Source organism: Aphis gossypii, chromosome 1, assembly GCF_020184175.1.
Source record: "Aphis gossypii isolate Hap1 chromosome 1, ASM2018417v2, whole genome shotgun sequence".
Lineage (NCBI taxonomy): Eukaryota > Metazoa > Arthropoda > Insecta > Hemiptera > Aphididae > Aphis > Aphis gossypii.
This window is the reverse complement of record NC_065530.1, coordinates 44,606,897-44,624,067: the sequence shown is the minus strand read 5'-3', so window position 1 is coordinate 44,624,067 and position 17,171 is coordinate 44,606,897. Positions and strand designations below refer to the sequence as shown.

At 28.3% G+C, this 17,171-nt stretch overlaps 3 protein-coding genes across 4 annotated transcripts; 2 read left to right on the top strand and 1 right to left on the bottom strand.

Moving 5' to 3' along the window:
* The first annotated feature begins 213 nt into the window (after positions 1–213).
* LOC114130207 (general odorant-binding protein 70) lies at positions 214–4,412 on the top strand. Its single transcript, XM_027995126.2, has 7 exons — positions 214–511; positions 597–693; positions 765–877; positions 2,861–2,896; positions 3,025–3,181; positions 4,101–4,165; positions 4,238–4,412. The coding sequence occupies exons 1-7, from the start codon at positions 434–436 to the stop codon at positions 4,286–4,288; spliced, it is 597 nt and encodes a 198-aa protein (XP_027850927.1). The 5' UTR covers positions 214–433; the 3' UTR covers positions 4,289–4,412.
* A 2,295-nt stretch (positions 4,413–6,707) lies between these two features.
* LOC114130202 (uncharacterized) lies at positions 6,708–15,024 on the top strand. Its single transcript, XM_027995120.2, has 4 exons — positions 6,708–6,858; positions 11,613–11,852; positions 12,199–12,503; positions 13,409–15,024. Exons 2-4 carry the CDS (start codon positions 11,623–11,625, stop codon positions 14,566–14,568), a joined length of 1,695 nt encoding a protein of 564 aa, XP_027850921.2. The 5' UTR covers positions 6,708–6,858; positions 11,613–11,622; the 3' UTR covers positions 14,569–15,024.
* Positions 15,025–15,076: 52 nt separating this feature from the next.
* Positions 15,077–16,511, bottom strand: LOC126548986 (H2.0-like homeobox protein). Of its 2 annotated transcripts, none has more exons than XM_050197185.1 (3): positions 16,326–16,484; positions 15,310–15,464; positions 15,077–15,215 (listed from the first exon to the last, which is right to left on the bottom strand). In XM_050197185.1, the coding sequence occupies exons 1-3, from the start codon at positions 16,414–16,416 to the stop codon at positions 15,144–15,146; spliced, it is 318 nt and encodes a 105-aa protein (XP_050053142.1). In that variant the 5' UTR covers positions 16,417–16,484; the 3' UTR covers positions 15,077–15,143. The 2 variants fall into 2 exon arrangements, with proteins under 2 accessions (XP_050053142.1, XP_050053143.1); XM_050197186.1 differs by having other exon boundaries at positions 15,089–15,197; positions 16,326–16,511.
* Between the last annotated feature and the right edge of the window lie 660 nt (positions 16,512–17,171).

Sequence of the window (17,171 nt, the reverse complement as noted above, 5' to 3'; positions counted from 1 at the left end):
AACCATTAATGGTCACTGATAATTAACTCATAAATATGCATATAATCACGTGTGGATAACATAATATGATGACCCAATCAAAATAACCTGAATTTATGGTTAGCACATATACTTCGTTTGTATATCTATACACAATGATCTCGTTATGGATTGTGGTTAGCTAGAGTTTTCTGGTACCGGTTTTTCATAATGATGAACATACTTACACACGTACACTGAGACCAGTGACATAATTAATATAAAGCCACTCACGCTTGCACTCGCTACAAAGAAAGTAGTCGTGTGTGTACCAGAAGTCTTATTTGAATTTCGTATTTGATAACAGCAACAACTCAAATACACAACGTTCGAGAGGAAATTATAAGAATAATAGTATTAAATACAAATTTATAAAATATTATATATTATTTAGTGTTTCTATTTCAAACAAAACATGCGTGGAAATTATTCTTTGGTGGTTTTCCTACTTTTTGGATTTGGATTACTAGAAATTTACTGTCAAAAACAAGAAGTAAGTATTTTCATAATTATTTATTATACTTTATATCACTAATAAAACTTTGTTAATTAATTAAAATTTATTTATTCATGCAAAGCTATCAGGAAAATGTAGAGCTCCCGACAAAGCACCTTTAAATCTTGAAATAATAATTAATATTTGCCAAGAAGAAATCAAATCCGCATTACTTCAAGGTAAAATTTAAAAAAACGTCGTTAGACATTAATTAAATTGATTTTAATAAATAAATAAAATTAATTTACAGAAGCTTTAGATATTCTTAATGATGGCACTTTAGAACAAAATACACCCAGCTATAGTAGATCAAAAAGGGATGCTGATGAAGATTTATCAAATGAAGAACGTAGAGTTGCGGGGGTAAGAAAACCATATTTTATTTTTTAATTAAATTATAAAATTAACTATAACACCCCAAAAAATTACTGTTAGTAAATATTATAAATTCTTACGTATGTAAATACATTATTACTTAATTACTTTATATCATAAGTTATACAATTATTGATTAATTCTTATATTTTACAATAATGAATATTTTTTTTAATACTTCAAACAAGTTATAGGTAAATTATAAGTTCATTGCTTGTAAAAAATTGTCTATACATAAAAGCCTTAAGCCTTTATTCGTTTTGAGTTTTAACTTAAATAAATATAACGTATTAAAAATAATGTTTCCATTATAACTGGTTCTTTAAAGACTGTTTATTATTACTTAGTAATTACTTTTCATTATTCGTATTTAGCCAAACATTATTTACTCAATAATGATGTATATTAAGATGTTAATAAAAGTTAAACAGGACAATTTTTTATAGTTAACATTCATTATCTCAGAAAAAAATTATAATAATAATAATAAAATTTAAAAAAAAAATTCAATAAATAAATATATTCTTAAGTCATTACCAAATAAAATTTTACTAAAAACTTAGCTCTACGAGTACTAAGTTGGTAGGTATATAAAGCTTAGACAATTTTTAACAGGAATACCCTAAAAATGTCGGGCTATTTTTTCAGATTATTTATAAAATTTAAATAAGTACTTAAAACAAATTCGATTTTTACTGAAATTTTCAAAAAAAAAAATATCATCTCTCTTAGAAGTATGAAATTTAAAATATGAAAAAAAGGTTCTTTAAAATTATGACGATTAAAGTTGTAGAATAAATAATCATGTTTTAAATGGTTTAAACTATGTATACACATTAATATACACATATGTGTGTGTGTGTGTCATTTTTTTTACTAAAAGAAATGTATACTTCCAATCTATTTGTATAGGTACATTAAATTAAGTTATACACTCAATATACGCGGAAAGATGGCATTAGAAAGCCGCCTGTTCATGAACAATAGATAGTACAAAAATATTTATTTTAAACAACGTTTATATTTTTTGAGATACTGAGTTCATATTGTTAAAAAATTCACCCAGTATATACCATTTTTCATATTGTTTATTTTGTTTTCTTTTAATATAATTACTTGTAAATAATTTTTTATTCTACTAAAATAATGATCAAAAAAATTAAAATTTGTACTAAATAGACAGCCATCTCAGTTTAGGATAAAAAGTTCGCGAGGCTTTAGTTATTTTAAAATTGTTAAATATATTATCATACTAAGAAAGGAGGTTCACTAAAATATTTACATATTTTATTTTATTAAAATCTCTCAGAAACTATAAGGAATATCATGACTTGGAAGTTACTATTCGTAGATGCAAACTGTGTTCAATTAAATGTTTGAGTTTGTTATTTTCAAATACAGTATTAATTTATAATATAGAAAATATAGAAAAATTATATATTATAAACTAATTATTATTTGTAATGATTAATTTTAAAGTATTCTATATTTAATATTTTACTACATATTAATAAATAAATAAATTACGATATTCTGCTTTTATGTTTCATTAGTTATAATTTATAACAACTATAAAAACCTTTGAGTTTTCTTAACTTACAGTGCATCATACTCATAAACACTTTAATATTAAGTATACAAATAAAATTTCGAAATTTATCATACCTATTACACAATAGGACAGAACCGGAAGCAAATTGCACCCGTTAAATTATGTTGTATATATGCTTTTATAAGTATTATTATAAAAGCGCTTTATACCCGTCCGCAGTAGTAGTAACATGTTGTAGTATTATACCTAATCTGAAAAGTAAGTGAGCTATTAAAAAAAAAACATTCACTTATTGCATAACTGAAACCTGTTCCAAATGGTCTTGATCATTCAATAATAAAACAAAATATATCCCATTTCTGCACATAAATTTTATTACGACTCTTCTATAATAGTAATATAGTAATTATTGTTTTCAGTGTTTGCTCCAGTGCGTCTACAAGAAAGTGAAAGCAGTTGAGTATAATTTTTTTATGTAGTAACTACACCTATATTTGCTGCATTCATCTTATTTTGACGCAGAATGAATCATATGATTATTGGTCTACATAATATTATACTATATACGATATAATTAATTTAGGTTGATGAAACCGGCTTTCCGGTAGTTGATGGTTTGATGAAACTGTACAACGAAGGAGTTCAGGACAGAAATTACTATATGGCTACATTATCTGCAGTTAGACATTGTATTTCCATCGCACAACAACTGAAACAGCAACAACCCTCCAAAAGTTTTGGTAACAAACATTTATGAAACATAATAAATATTTAATATCATTTATATAATTATATCGATATTAGTATTAGTCATTATATCATCTTGTATAATACTAATTAACAGTCACAATAAGTTGTGTTAATAACATACGTAACACTGATGTCTGATAAAATACAAATTAATTAATTTAAAACAAGGCAAATAGTAATTTAAGTTTTATGCAGTTTCCAAATTAGAAATTAAAGAATACTTTATATTTTAAAGCAAAATTGTATAATTACGATATAAAACAGTAAGATTGTTTGATTATAAGTACCTAATAATAAAAAAATCTTCGTAACTATTACTGGAATAGTCATACAGCTAGTAAATAGTATATACTATATAGGCTATATGAAATTCAGTTTCCTTTAACAAATCAAATGTTTATAATATACATAAATCACTCTACTTTAAGGTGATAAAAATAAAAAATATATATTAGGATTAATATGTTATTCAGTATTTATGAATATAAAACCATAGAAAGTAATAGTAACCTTGAAACGTTGTATTACTTATCATAAAATAACTTTTCTTTGTAATATTATTAACTTTACATTTTTAAATTCAAAATTACATTTTGTTTAAAAACAATTTTTAACGATTTTGGTCACACAAATACGTAATGGTTTTTTTTATCACATTATTTTAAAAATATTTTGATGTGGTAAAAATAATAAAATCAAATATTTAAATAAGGTGATTAAAATTTCAATTCGTAAACAATCGAGATACGTTTAACACACATTTATTATTTGTATATTATTAATTTTCATAAAACACATAATTAATATTTTATGAATTAATAAAATTTTAACACTCACACAGTGTGTAATTAATAATTAGACTAATTAGACTAATTAGAGTATTATTATAATTTTTTTTTTTAATTTTAGATGATGGACAAACGTGTGATCTTGCTTATGAAATGTTTGAATGCGTCAGTGAAAAAATTGAAGAAGTATGTAGTAAAAAAAAAAAAAAAAATTAAAACTATATTAATATTTATACCTTGTTCATTATTTTATTTTAGAACTGTGGAGTCGAAAATAAGTTGAATAACTTAAGCCAACGTCAAGTTTAAAAAAATTTTCTTTGACTGTATCTTATATTCTTATATATATATACTAAAATTGTACATAACCAACTATCTTTAAATTGTAATTAATTAATATTTAATATATAGTTTTATTTTATTTAAATTCAAATTAATTGTCGTAGCTGTGTTAATTACCTACCAAAAAAATAAATTGTAGTAAAATTGTTAGTTAAACTTATTTTGATAAAATAGAATACTAAATTAATTGTTATTTCCTTATTTTATAATATTATACAAAATAATGAAAATTTAGATTTAAGTTAAAATATTATTTTATTTGATATTAAGTTTTTATTATTATTATTATTATCTTTAAGGTCGTTTAGCTTATTTTGTGGTTAGAAGACATCCTGGAAATATACGTTCATAAACCAATAACCTCACGATTGACAAATCTTAATCATTCATTCAAATCATTGCCCACTACAACAATACTTCTATGAAAACCGTTTTTAAATATAATCATTATAGAAAATTGATATTCGATAAATTTTAATTAAATTTATTTGTAGGTAATCCAATAATTATATTGAATACACGATAACCTAAACTGCAGTTTAAACGTAAACTAAAATCAATCAGTCTTATCTTGTATTCATATTGGTATCTATATTTTAGTATATACTATATAAAAGTACTCTGCGGTTATCTGGTTCTGACAATTTTTCTGACCAAAATGAATCAATTAATTTTTCATAAAATACTAAAATGCTAAATGTTATAATTGATCACATACTTAAATATATATAAAAACATTTTATAATTTGACTGTAGGATAGTTGGATATAAATGGTAATGCGTGGTTAACTATTATTAAAACCTATTGTTACACACAAGGTGATTTAATAAGCATAATACGTATTTAATTATTTTATTTAATAAAAAAATCTTAGTACATTATTCATGTACCTACGTTCATGAGTTACCTATAACAACCATAACTATTAACAAACTGTGTTTTCTTCATTATTTGAACAATAGTAACTATTAACTATAACTATACTATAATATTCATTGGTATGCGCAAGTGTACCTGTAATAAATGTTTGAACCTCGGTTATTTTCAACATATCACAAAATAATTTACAATAAAAGCATTTTTTTCATATTTATCATAAAAATAATAATACAGCTGTATTACACCACGGACAAAGAATGACAATAGTAATACTGTACATGAAATACTATCATAGAATAGATGGTTAATAATGGTTTAAAATTCAAAATCGTGTGGTTAAATTCACCACTAAAAAACTTTTGTATTTATGTATTAAAATTTTTATATTTATTTTGTTTTTAATTTTTAATACTATACTCTCTTAGTTATGCTAATATCGTGTCACATAAATACAAAAATTCTGTGTACAATTACATAGTGATACTATTAGTATCAGTTCGGTGTGTATTTATACCGAGTAATGAGTGTACACTGTACATAAAAACAAATTAATGTTGCTCAAATAATTATAATATAATTTACTAACCTCTTAAAATATTACTTTACACTTAATCGATAAAAAATAATATTTATAATACCATATTGTTAGGTATTTAATTTTCTAAGAAAAAGGTTTCTTATAACAACTTTATTATTAATTACAATTTTCAACCAAATTTAGTTTTGAATGTCAGTTATAACTTATAAGTTATAACTTTGCTACCTGCCTGAGTGACTTAATTATGTTATTTAGTTTACCAACTACTTTTCTATTCCATATGCCACTGAAGAGAATATTAAACGGTATTAAACGTTTAATAAATATCTATTAAAGATTGATTAATTATAATATACTTAAAGACAGTCATGTGATTACTGACTAAACTTAAAATATCTTATGGACAAATATTTAAATTGTGGTGGTGTTTCTGCAGTTTTAAATTAACTCATAAAAAATGATAAAATACATCAAGCACCTTATTCAATACAGTTTGGTATTACTAAATTCGTCGATCTTGATATAGAACAAATCCACCAAAAATATATATTTTTATTTAGTATATACGATTTATTTTATTATATTTTTTACATACAATTATTTTAAAAATCTATATAATATGTCCTTATATTTTAATTATATATTGTATACTTGTATACTATTATATATACTTATCATTCTACAAACAATTAGCTAGGTATTTAAATGATTTCGTAATATTAATTCAGGTCAAAAATTAAAGCACCCTATTTATATAATACACTATACTCGTAGTATCTATAAATGTATACAATAGGATAAATTAAAATTCCATGAGCTTAACAATGGATAACAAAGTGATTTTTGTTGGTAAATATTTCGAATATAAAAATTGAAATTAACAATATACCAATGGCACCTGTTGACCGTGACGTCAGTAGTATCTTCTTAGCATCTTCACGGTGCAATGGACAAGACCTTAAATGTATAAGTCGATTCTGCATAGAACGAAAAGACCGCCGGCCACTTGTTTTGGCGGCATTCGAAATAAGTCTGCGTACCTGTTAAAACCTCCGAATCGTTTAGAAATATTTCAAAAATATACATAGACTCATTTTTCTTCGGGATTTCAATATTTTTGTAAGTATTTAATCTTATATAAATATTATCACCTATAATTATTAGGCATAATATTTATACATACATTATAAATATTTAACGTATAGGCACGTGCACTATTTTATATTGACAGTGAAATTTTTATATTTTTTAAATTTACTCATAGTTTTTATAAATTATAATTGACGAAGAAAATAAATACATTATCACAATATTTAAAAGCGTCAAGTTTCATATTTTATTTTTTAAATGGAAAATAAAAATGTTGATGTAGAATAATTTTCTGATAATTGCGATTATTATTTATAAATGTTTTAAGTCTAGAACAGTTGATATTAAGTATATATTTGGTGTATATTATAATATTTCTTACTGAATTTCTCCATCAGATTGTTGTAAGATAAATAATATCGTCAATATAATATGCATTGTTTATAACATTTCATAATAGTAATATTACAAATCAAATAAATAATATGTACTATGATATTTTCCAATTCATTAACAGCTAAAATATTGAAACTAAAATGTTTTTGGTATGAAAATATTATTTCTGATTTATTTGAATTTATTTTATTACTTGATTTTATCATGATTTTAAACTAATTTAAAATTGAAACCCAATGTGTAACTTAAGAGGACACTACCCATGCATTTGTTGTCACCGTCTTACACACATCCGACATAGCAAAATTTCGTTCACTAGTTTCAATAATGTGCTTTTAATTTTGATTTTAGATTAAATTGACCTATTATCTGACTTTTAGGTATAAGAACATTATCTGTGCTTAAGCGTTGGCGATTTTTCAATTTTTTCAAGCATATTATGAGCAATTATGCAGTGAAATATCACAAATTCAAAATGCTCTTATCTCGCTTGAAAATTAAACTATAGAATAGAAACAAACGCTTAAGCACAGATAATGTTACTATCTAAAAATTGTATAATTGGTCCATTCACTCTAAAATATCAAAATTAAAAGCACACTATTGAAACTAGTGAACGAAATTTTGCTAGGTCGGGCGTGTGTAAGACAGAGACAACAAATGCATGGGTAACATCCTCTTAATGATAATTTTAAAAGAACAGAATTAAAATTATCCAAAACAGGCATAATTTTAGAAAATGTATAAAACTTATATTTTTTGTTTACAATCATTCCACCAAAAGTTAACACTATAATTCAAAATTTATTAAACATTAATTTTAGAATTATAAAATTTTAAAATTAAGAAATTATATAGAAAAAATTATGACTTAACCAATATTCATATCATTTTTTACTTAAATATTGTATAGTTACAAAACATAAATAAAGTTATGTTTGTATATTATATTTTATACTGTTTATAATATTGTAGAAGTGTAGACATATTATAGTGTCTTTCCCTTTCATATTTTTTTTTGTTCTGTGACTTATTTGTGAAAAGTTCGAATGATGATAATATCGAACGAGGACTTGTCGTTAATATTTAGGAAATAAACCAGTCCTGTTTACCCATTTATGAAAATAATGTTTATCACTACATTAATATTAATAATACTATTAATACTTTATCATTAAAATTAATATCTAAGTTTATTTGTATTGGGTCCGTCCCGTTATAGCTATAACATAAAGAAGACGTGATAAAATTATTTATTTTCCACAGACATTAGGCCCCTAGGGAGTTTACAAAAAAAATATATTCATGTTAATAAAACAGATAAATAATGTTACTATGAAATAAGAAAAAATATCAACAAGTATAGAAAATAGATACTTAATGTTTTCAGTTTAAAAATGAAAATTGTTTATACAAGCATTTTTATTTTTAGTTTCCGAATGGGGAGCTATGAATGTATTAATTTTACAATGATGTGTTTTTTTTGTGTACAAGTGCTCGATAAGTTGTCGAAAAAATGTTTTGATTTTCAAAACGTAGTTTTGGATATCACATTTGATCTAATTTATAGTTTATACTTTAAAAAGGTTTAACTTAAAAATTAGTTGGTATAATATAATATAAATATTAAGTATAATATATTACTATTATTATTAAATACCAATAATATAATCGTAAGTCGTAATAAACGTAATATTTTTGAAAAAATATATTATCTAATTCTGATACTAAAAATGAAAAAAATGACTTTAATAGCAATATCAAATAAACAAATCATTTGGTAACTTAGTTTGATAGACTGTTTCCATTCGAAATTGTTTTTCGAATACAATGCTATATTATTAAATTCAAATTTAACTCACTTATAATAGTGACCTAATATATAGTACACACACATACATACATACATTATAACACATTAACACATACAATTTTTAATTTTTAAATGTTAGATATATCATCTTGTATATTTATTATCCTATGAGGGGCGCGGGTCGGTTAAAATTTGTTCGAGGGCCGTAGTTTGGAGATCCCTGTAATCTATATCATGAAAAATCAAAATGGATTTATAACTATTATTTACTAAATATTGATTATATTATAGGTACTACCTACAATTGTTTTCATATAAAAACACATACAATTTTTTTTTAGTTTTAATATACTGATTGTTATCGATTAAAGTTACATTTTATTTTCATGAGCAGCTTTGAAAATTCTATTTTTATTTTTTATTAATTTAATTTGTATTATTGTTATACGATATATTTATTGTATATTATATATTTTTCACAAAAAATGATGCAAGTCGTGTGTATATTATGTAATTAGAGTAATTCTTAAATAAAATACATCCTTGGCCATATCATATTCTCTTAAGTTTTCCCATACATTATAATTATTACTGCTAGATTAAATAATATATTAACACGCGATTACCAATGTCAACAACACTGCTAACTGATGCTACTAAATTGCATGCACATTGCGCCGTCTCAAACGATTACATTTTTATTAGAAAAATATTATACAATTAGTCATACAATGTGAAAATAATGGATATTAGTAGGTAATTTTTTTAGCATAGACAATCACCAGTAAGTATTTATTGTTAATACAATTACAAATTGTAAAATCAAAAATTAACAACGATAAAAAATAATTAAGTATTTTGATCTTATTATTTTTTTATCGCCAAAATATATCCTTATTCAAATTTAAATGCATTATTGTTTTAAATTGTCGTATACAATTTATGTTATTTATTAATAAAGGAACTGCTGATGAGACCTACTTCATACCATATTTGTTCTGTATTTACTATATTATACTTACTAATTACATATTAGATATAAAATATATACACACATAATACGTATTATTGTATAATTATAATAACATGATGTAATGTGTGAATGAATTGACGATGACCCTCATCGCTGCGGCGGTTCATGTGATTCTTTTTATAGTACTCCGTCTTAAATATGTTATTATTATTATTGTTATTGTTGTTGTTGTTAATATATAAATGTATTATATTCATTATTCATTAGAACTGCAGAATATCATGGAGTCGGGGTTTATCACCGCGTTTGTTCTCGAACAAACACCAATCTATCTATTAACTCTATGTATACATTTCCGATAGAAGGCTTTAATTTGAACTATATACGATTTATACAATTATTTGAGATATTTAAACTAATTTAAGTGTTTAAAATCAAACACATATATTATATAATTATAACCTTTATGATTTTCAATAGGTAGGTAAGTAATGATTTGCCTTCTTTATTGTTCTGGACATATTTTTGATGTAAATACATAAGACATTAAGACAGATAATACTATCTTAACGATATTGGATTTACGAGGACGATTAATCGAAACGATGTCGGATTTACCTCCAGTGTTTTATGATTACATCGAAAATATATCCAGAATTATTATAATGTGAAAAGTCGTAAAACGAATTATTGTAATTGCGTATGTGTATATTATACATTTCAACTGAAGCAACACAGAAATCGATTGAAAGATAATTTTAACCCGGGACGAAGTCTGGTAATCAAGCTACAATATCGTATACCGTAATTTCGTTTAATATTATATTATGTAAGAAATACAATGTCATCGACAATGTTATTATCACGATGTGAATCGAACCAGAAAACGTGTGGATGCCTAATGATATATTGTTTTTTGGCTGAAAATTACGTACATAAGTAGATATATCTATATATAATATATTTTAATAGAGAATAGAGTTATTGCAATACATATATATGTTATACGAGTGTAAGGGTAATACACGGTATTATTATGTACAATGTATATATAGTAAGATATCACCGTCTGCGGGCGACCGTTACGCGAGGCGCGCAATTACGCAGAGTATCGGATACGCGCGAATAGACGTTTAATAGGTAAAATATCATACATGTAGTCGATCGTGTCAAATTGTGGCAGCGATGAATCGACTGCGATTTTTTAAATTGAAAATATTAATGTAACGAAAAATAATAAATAAATTTTGTATATAATATATATAATAACTATGTGATAAACGCATAAAAATATTTAGTTGTAAATTATAATCTTATAAAAAATATAGCTACATAAATAAATCAAACGTTAGAAATCCTAAAATTTTGTAGACTGATACCTTGCCTAGCCTATATTCAGCTTTGTACGTACTTTATAATTTTATAAAAATTATCAAATTTAGCGATTTTGGACAAAAAATTATAAATAAGCATTCCCAACCGTGTTACTAAAAATTTCGTTCTCAATAGTATTTTACCGAGTAATATTCATATTGAGAAGTCACAGAAACACTGCAGTGGTTGGTCGATTTATGTAAACACAAATATTCTTCGATTTTTCAGTTCCGTTGTAATGGCGCTATCGGTCCGATGGACATTGACGGTAATGTCGTTGACGTTTTCAGTAGCAGCAGCTACTACGCCAGGAGAAGTCGGGCGGCGGTCGGCAGTGGACAAACGACAGGCGCCCACGGAAGGCGATTTTGCCGACAGGTCGTCGGACGGATCGTACGCGTTCCGGTACGCTGACAGAAACCAGTTCCACTCGGCCGCCGCTAATAAGGACAATGTTGTATCCGGAAGGTATACTTAATACTTACCTTTGTATGTGTGTATAATATGTGTCCTAACATAGACGCATTTTAATTTATAATTAATAATTATTAGATAAATTATGTACACGCGTTTGATTATTTGGATGCGATACACGAAATGATAATATACTAATTCTTAATTAAAACGCAACAATTACGTTTCTGCACTTCCTGCTGTAGTAATCGTTTTTATAGTTTTATAAGGTCAAGGCGTACCTACATAACTTCCAACAGTCGTTTAAAATACAAATAGTATTTTATATTCATATAATAAACAAATAATATATTTTTTGTTTTTAATGCGTACTCATATCATGATTCGATTGCACGCGCAGATTTGGCTCCAGAAGTCCCGAAACAGGACGAATCGTGCAAACGTCGTATTCGTCCGGCCCTCGCGGTTTTCGCGCACGAGGACCAGATATTGCCAGACAGACAGATCTATCGCAAATCCGTTTGCCTTACAACCCACCTGTGCCCACAGATTCTTCCAAATACGATCCGGCCTATGACCGATATTACGACCCAAACGAAGACCCGAGCTACAAGTTCACCGTCCGAACGCCCACACAATCGAAATCCGAAACTGCCGATTCCAGAGGCCACGTCGAAGGCGTATATTCATACTTAGACGATGTTGGTAAGTGAATATATTATATAAACCTATCGCAAATAATATTCTATTATACTCATGTGAAAATAATAACGTCTTATTATATGGTTAAGCTCACTAAACATTAATCAAAACTTTGGTGTTTAAGGCGTTTATAAAATCCAGACGAGATCAAATTCCCTAAATAGAACTTTTAACCGTTTTAACAATCGGGACACCTGTGAATGATTACTTATAAAGTTATATTCATTATTGCTATACTATTCAAGTAGGTAGTACCTATTATTTCCATAATTTTGTAATTGTAGTCTAAACTTGAAGAATTGATTATTATACAATAATAACCACTATATATATATATTATATATATATGGAATAAAACATTCATGATAAAAACAAATATTATATAATCGATGGTATACAATTATTGGTATACATTATATTATATTACCAATAAAGTGTGTAGACTTTAATAGTTAAATTCATTTTTTAATTGAAATTTTATAACTAAAATATTTTAAACTTTATTAAATTTGTAGTGTTTAGTTAAAATCGATCTTAGAGTATTTTTACCAACTGAAGCATACCTACCAATCGTCACGATTCGATTTCCACCAATTGGCAATTTAAAATAAATATATAACAAAATAGCAATCGTTTTATCCTAACATATTGGAACAACAATGGTTCATACAACGTTATCCAACCAGATCCGTGTCTGTATACACCATTATCTTTGGTAAACCAATTATTATCATATACGTGTTCGTCGTGGACACAATTTGGGAAGGACTTGTCGCCCATTAATAGCCCCAGTATTTTAAATCAGTAGCACGAGTTTAATTTAAACTCATCCCCGCACAATGCGTGTCATTTGCCTCAGCACTTTCAGTTTTTGTTTATTGAAATCGCGTCGCTGGTGTTTTTTATAGGCAAGAGACACGATGTACAGTACGAGGCGGGAGCCGGCACCGGATTCCACGTCAAATCGGCGCACCCAGATTCAGACACGTATGGAGGCGTGTTCTACAGCGGTCCTCCCGGAAAGCCCGGCGGCCGGCCGCGTGGCCACTCGTCTGTCGTGCTGGGCAAGGACGGCTCGTACGGATTCACTGCATCCGGGCCGGACCAGCGGCGGTCCGAAGTGAGCGATTCAAATGGGCGCGTTCAGGGCTCGTACACTTACGTGGACGACAAGGGCGTCCAGCGGACGGTGCAGTATGTGGCCGGGCCCAACATCGGGTACCGGGTAGTCAACAACGCCGCGGCCGGCGGCGCGGCCGCGGCCCCATCACTGCCGGGCAGCAGCGTCGTCGTCGGCGGGGTCGGTGGCCTGGTAGTGCCCGTGCCGCCTTCCGCATTGCCACCGCTGTCGTTGATCTCGTCGTCGTCCACGCCGTTGTCGCCAATCGCTTTCGAACCGCAAGACCTGTTCGGGCCCGCGGCCAGCACATCTGCACCATCGCTGCCCGACCGCCGGCGGCCCGAGTCGCCGGTCAAAGGCTTCGGCGGTGGCGGCGGCGGCGGTGGCAGCGGCCTGTCCGACGAATTTCTGTCGCCGGACAGCACGCTTCCTCTCGGTTCGGCATTCCCGGAAGACGATCCCGCGCTGCCGCCCAAGAAATGGCCGACCACGTATAAGAACAAAGACGAAGAGTCGTTCTTCCAGTCGTTCGAAAAATTCGACAAGCGTAGGGAACAACACGGCCCGCCGAAGAAAGGGGGGTATCACGCGGTGCCGGCGGACACGACGTCTTCCTACGGCCAGTCGACGACCAGCGCGTTCGGCCTTCTCCAATTGCAGTCGTCAACCGGCAGGCCGATCGGGCCGCCGGACACGTCGTACGGCCAACCGTCCCGGCCGATAGTGGTGGACGACAAATACGGCCAGTACGGCGGCACCGACTATCAGAAACCCAAAGACGACGGCGGCTCGAACGCTTTCGGCGGGTTCCCGACCGGCGCCGTGGTCAAGGCTCACGTTCAGAGTTTGGACATACTGCCGTTCGGATACAGGGTGCCGTCGCCGTCATATGTTCTGGAAAAGCAGTTTGGCAACGATGCAGACGATTTGAATTCGATCAAGAAATAAAACGATTTACGGCCATAAATTTACATTTACGGTCTTGAGCGATAATTATAGGTATATATATATGCGTAGTAGGTATAATATCCTCACCGCAATAAGGTTTGTTATTTTTCAAACGCATGTATATTGTTCTTAATTTCTGAAGATTTTATAATATTATAATATATTGACTATTATCGACGTAATATTATATTATTGATTGGCGAGTGTCATAATATATTGCTAGCGTATTGTTCCAAAAGTGTATTATTACAATATTATAGATAAATAGCGTATAATATGCATTTTTTACATACGATTGTATATTATTATTATGTCATAGTTTTATTATTGAACATGATTAGATTATAAGAACGAATAAATTATAATAATATATCTTAAGAAGGCCACTAGTAGCTCGTAGTAATTAGTAATTAGGTACTAGTATAATAAACGTGCACTAAACAATAATATATAATAATATATAAAATGTATTTTTTAACGAATTATAACGTATATACCTACTATATAAGTATTTAGTATTGTATACTTGTATTTGTTTGCGATTAAATGAAGATTTATACGAATTTGTTGTAGTTCTACTTTTTTGAAGACGTTGCAGCCGCAGAATGCCGCCATTTCATCCTTCTATTCTGAAACCATACTTTTACCTATAAATAACAATTAACAATAATTGAATGACTTTAAAACCAATATAATTAATAATTATACGGTAATGGTGTAGACTGTAGGATATCAACTAACTTGCAAGTCCGTAAGTCCAAGACTGGAAGCCAGTATCTTTCTGTTCTGTTTGGTAATGTATTTTTCCATTTGGAAATAATATTCTAACCAATTCTTTTGCGTGACAGTGAACACTGCTCTACCGGTACACTTTTCTTTTTTATTCGCCGATCGATCTATTATAAAATTAATACATAAGCTTAAAGGTACCCTATTCTTGGATAATAAGTACCCCGATCATAAATTAGGTATAAATTTATGATTATGACTTTAATTCATAAATGCATTACTTATTTTAAATACCTATACTATACAAAATATGTAAATTTACCATGATTAAAAAAAAATGCAAAAACGTTGTTTAAAAATCATTTAAATTTTTTCCATAGTAGAGTGATGCACAAATGTACCTATACAGATTTGTATAATGGGTTTATTCATACTTATCATAAATTAAATACAAATGAAATGTTTAATTTTTGAATGTATTTAAAACTAAATTTGTAAGCTTACGTTTATTTTTTTGTTATAGAATAGACATAAAAATGTGAGCATTATTTTTTTTTTATACAATATTTTACAATTTTAACTAAATTTATATCAATTTTTTAAATTCTACCTAATATAATTTAACTACGTAATAAAGTAATATGTAAGTATTTGTAAAGCTCACAATAACACACAATATTTACGTCTATTATCTGATAAAAGTATTATATTAGGTATATTCGTATGAAAAATGTTTATTGTTTAAACTTTATAATTTAGCAATGAATATGTTTTTCCACACACAAATTTTATTTTTCTGTAGGTAGTTCATTTTTTTTTTTCACTGCTTCGTTACGATTTAAAAATGCATTTTAAATTTCTATTATTTTACTCATAGACTCTGGAAGTTATATAAATCTAAGTTACTAATAACACAGGATACAAGCACTAAATTCAACAATTTCAGTCAAATATATAAGATTCTGAGTACGAAATGTAGACCTTTTTCATAATATATATAATAATAATAATATACAATAAATATTTACCCGAGTCAGTGTTAATATTTAGTATTCTATCGATTCCGAAATTCAATGAGTCGGGCACTTTCAGACACGCTTGTGGTTGTCGGTAATCCATTTTGAGTACTGAATGTTTAAATTCACAATTCACATATTTTGATTTTGTTTTTCAACGAATATAGAAGGGAAGGATAATTAATAATTTAACAGTTTAACATTGTTCACTCGTGTCTTAAGAACCTAATTTACGACCGTTGTGGTTTAAATACTTTAAACTTTTAACAATGTTTACGTTATGTAAACCTAAAATACAAAGTGTCAGTTTACATGTTATGAGATTTATTGTGTTGTTTGACGCTATAACATTTGGACGCAGCTGTTGAAATAAAAATCAATTACATTTTATTTCGACTATAATCCGTAGTGTTTATAAATATTATTGTGTTTAGGTGTAGTCTGCTTACAGACTTTATTTCTGAAGTGCATTGGTTGTGGTATAACTTATAATAGTTATTAGTTAATGATTTTAAATTTTAATGATTCTAGTGATAAGTCAATGCAAGGCCGTAGCCAGAAAAATATTATTATTTTTTTTTTTTTTGGGGGGGGGGGTTAATGTATAAATTTGTTATATTATGTAATGAAATATGATATTCTAACTATTCAGTCATATTTCAAAAAAAAATTGGGGGGGGGGGTTTGAACCCTAACCCCCCCTGGCTACGGCCTTGGTCAGTGAACTGTTTTACATATATGAGCAATACTGCTAGTATGCAGTGCTAATTATATTATAGTGTAAACATTTTAAAACTTAAAATGTTAAAATTTGTCATACAATTTTAAAATCTAACAAATATTAATCAACTTAATATG

What these genes read in the sequence shown, in the direction of transcription:
- LOC114130207 (XM_027995126.2), top strand. Translation starts at nt 434, where the DNA reads ATGCGTGGAAATTATTCTTTGGTGGTTTTCCTACTTTTTGGATTTGGA. An exon ending in TTTACTGTCAAAAACAAGAA is followed by an intron (nt 512 to 596) that starts GTAAGTATTTTC and finishes ATTCATGCAAAG; the next exon opens with CTATCAGGAAAATGTAGAGC. An exon ending in TCTACAAGAAAGTGAAAGCA is followed by an intron (nt 2,897 to 3,024) that starts GTTGAGTATAAT and finishes TAATTAATTTAG; the next exon opens with GTTGATGAAACCGGCTTTCC.
- LOC114130202 (XM_027995120.2), top strand. Translation starts at nt 11,623, where the DNA reads ATGGCGCTATCGGTCCGATGGACATTGACGGTAATGTCGTTGACGTTT. An exon ending in GACAATGTTGTATCCGGAAG is followed by an intron (nt 11,853 to 12,198) that starts GTATACTTAATA and finishes TTGCACGCGCAG; the next exon opens with ATTTGGCTCCAGAAGTCCCG. An exon ending in TTCATACTTAGACGATGTTG is followed by an intron (nt 12,504 to 13,408) that starts GTAAGTGAATAT and finishes TGTTTTTTATAG; the next exon opens with GCAAGAGACACGATGTACAG.
- LOC126548986 (XM_050197185.1), bottom strand. Translation starts at nt 16,416, where the DNA reads ATGGATTACCGACAACCACAAGCGTGTCTGAAAGTGCCCGACTCATTG. An exon ending in AAATATTAACACTGACTCGG is followed by an intron (nt 15,465 to 16,325) that starts GTAAATATTTAT and finishes ATTTTATAATAG; the next exon opens with ATCGATCGGCGAATAAAAAA. An exon ending in TTGGACTTACGGACTTGCAA is followed by an intron (nt 15,216 to 15,309) that starts GTTAGTTGATAT and finishes TGTTATTTATAG; the next exon opens with GTAAAAGTATGGTTTCAGAA.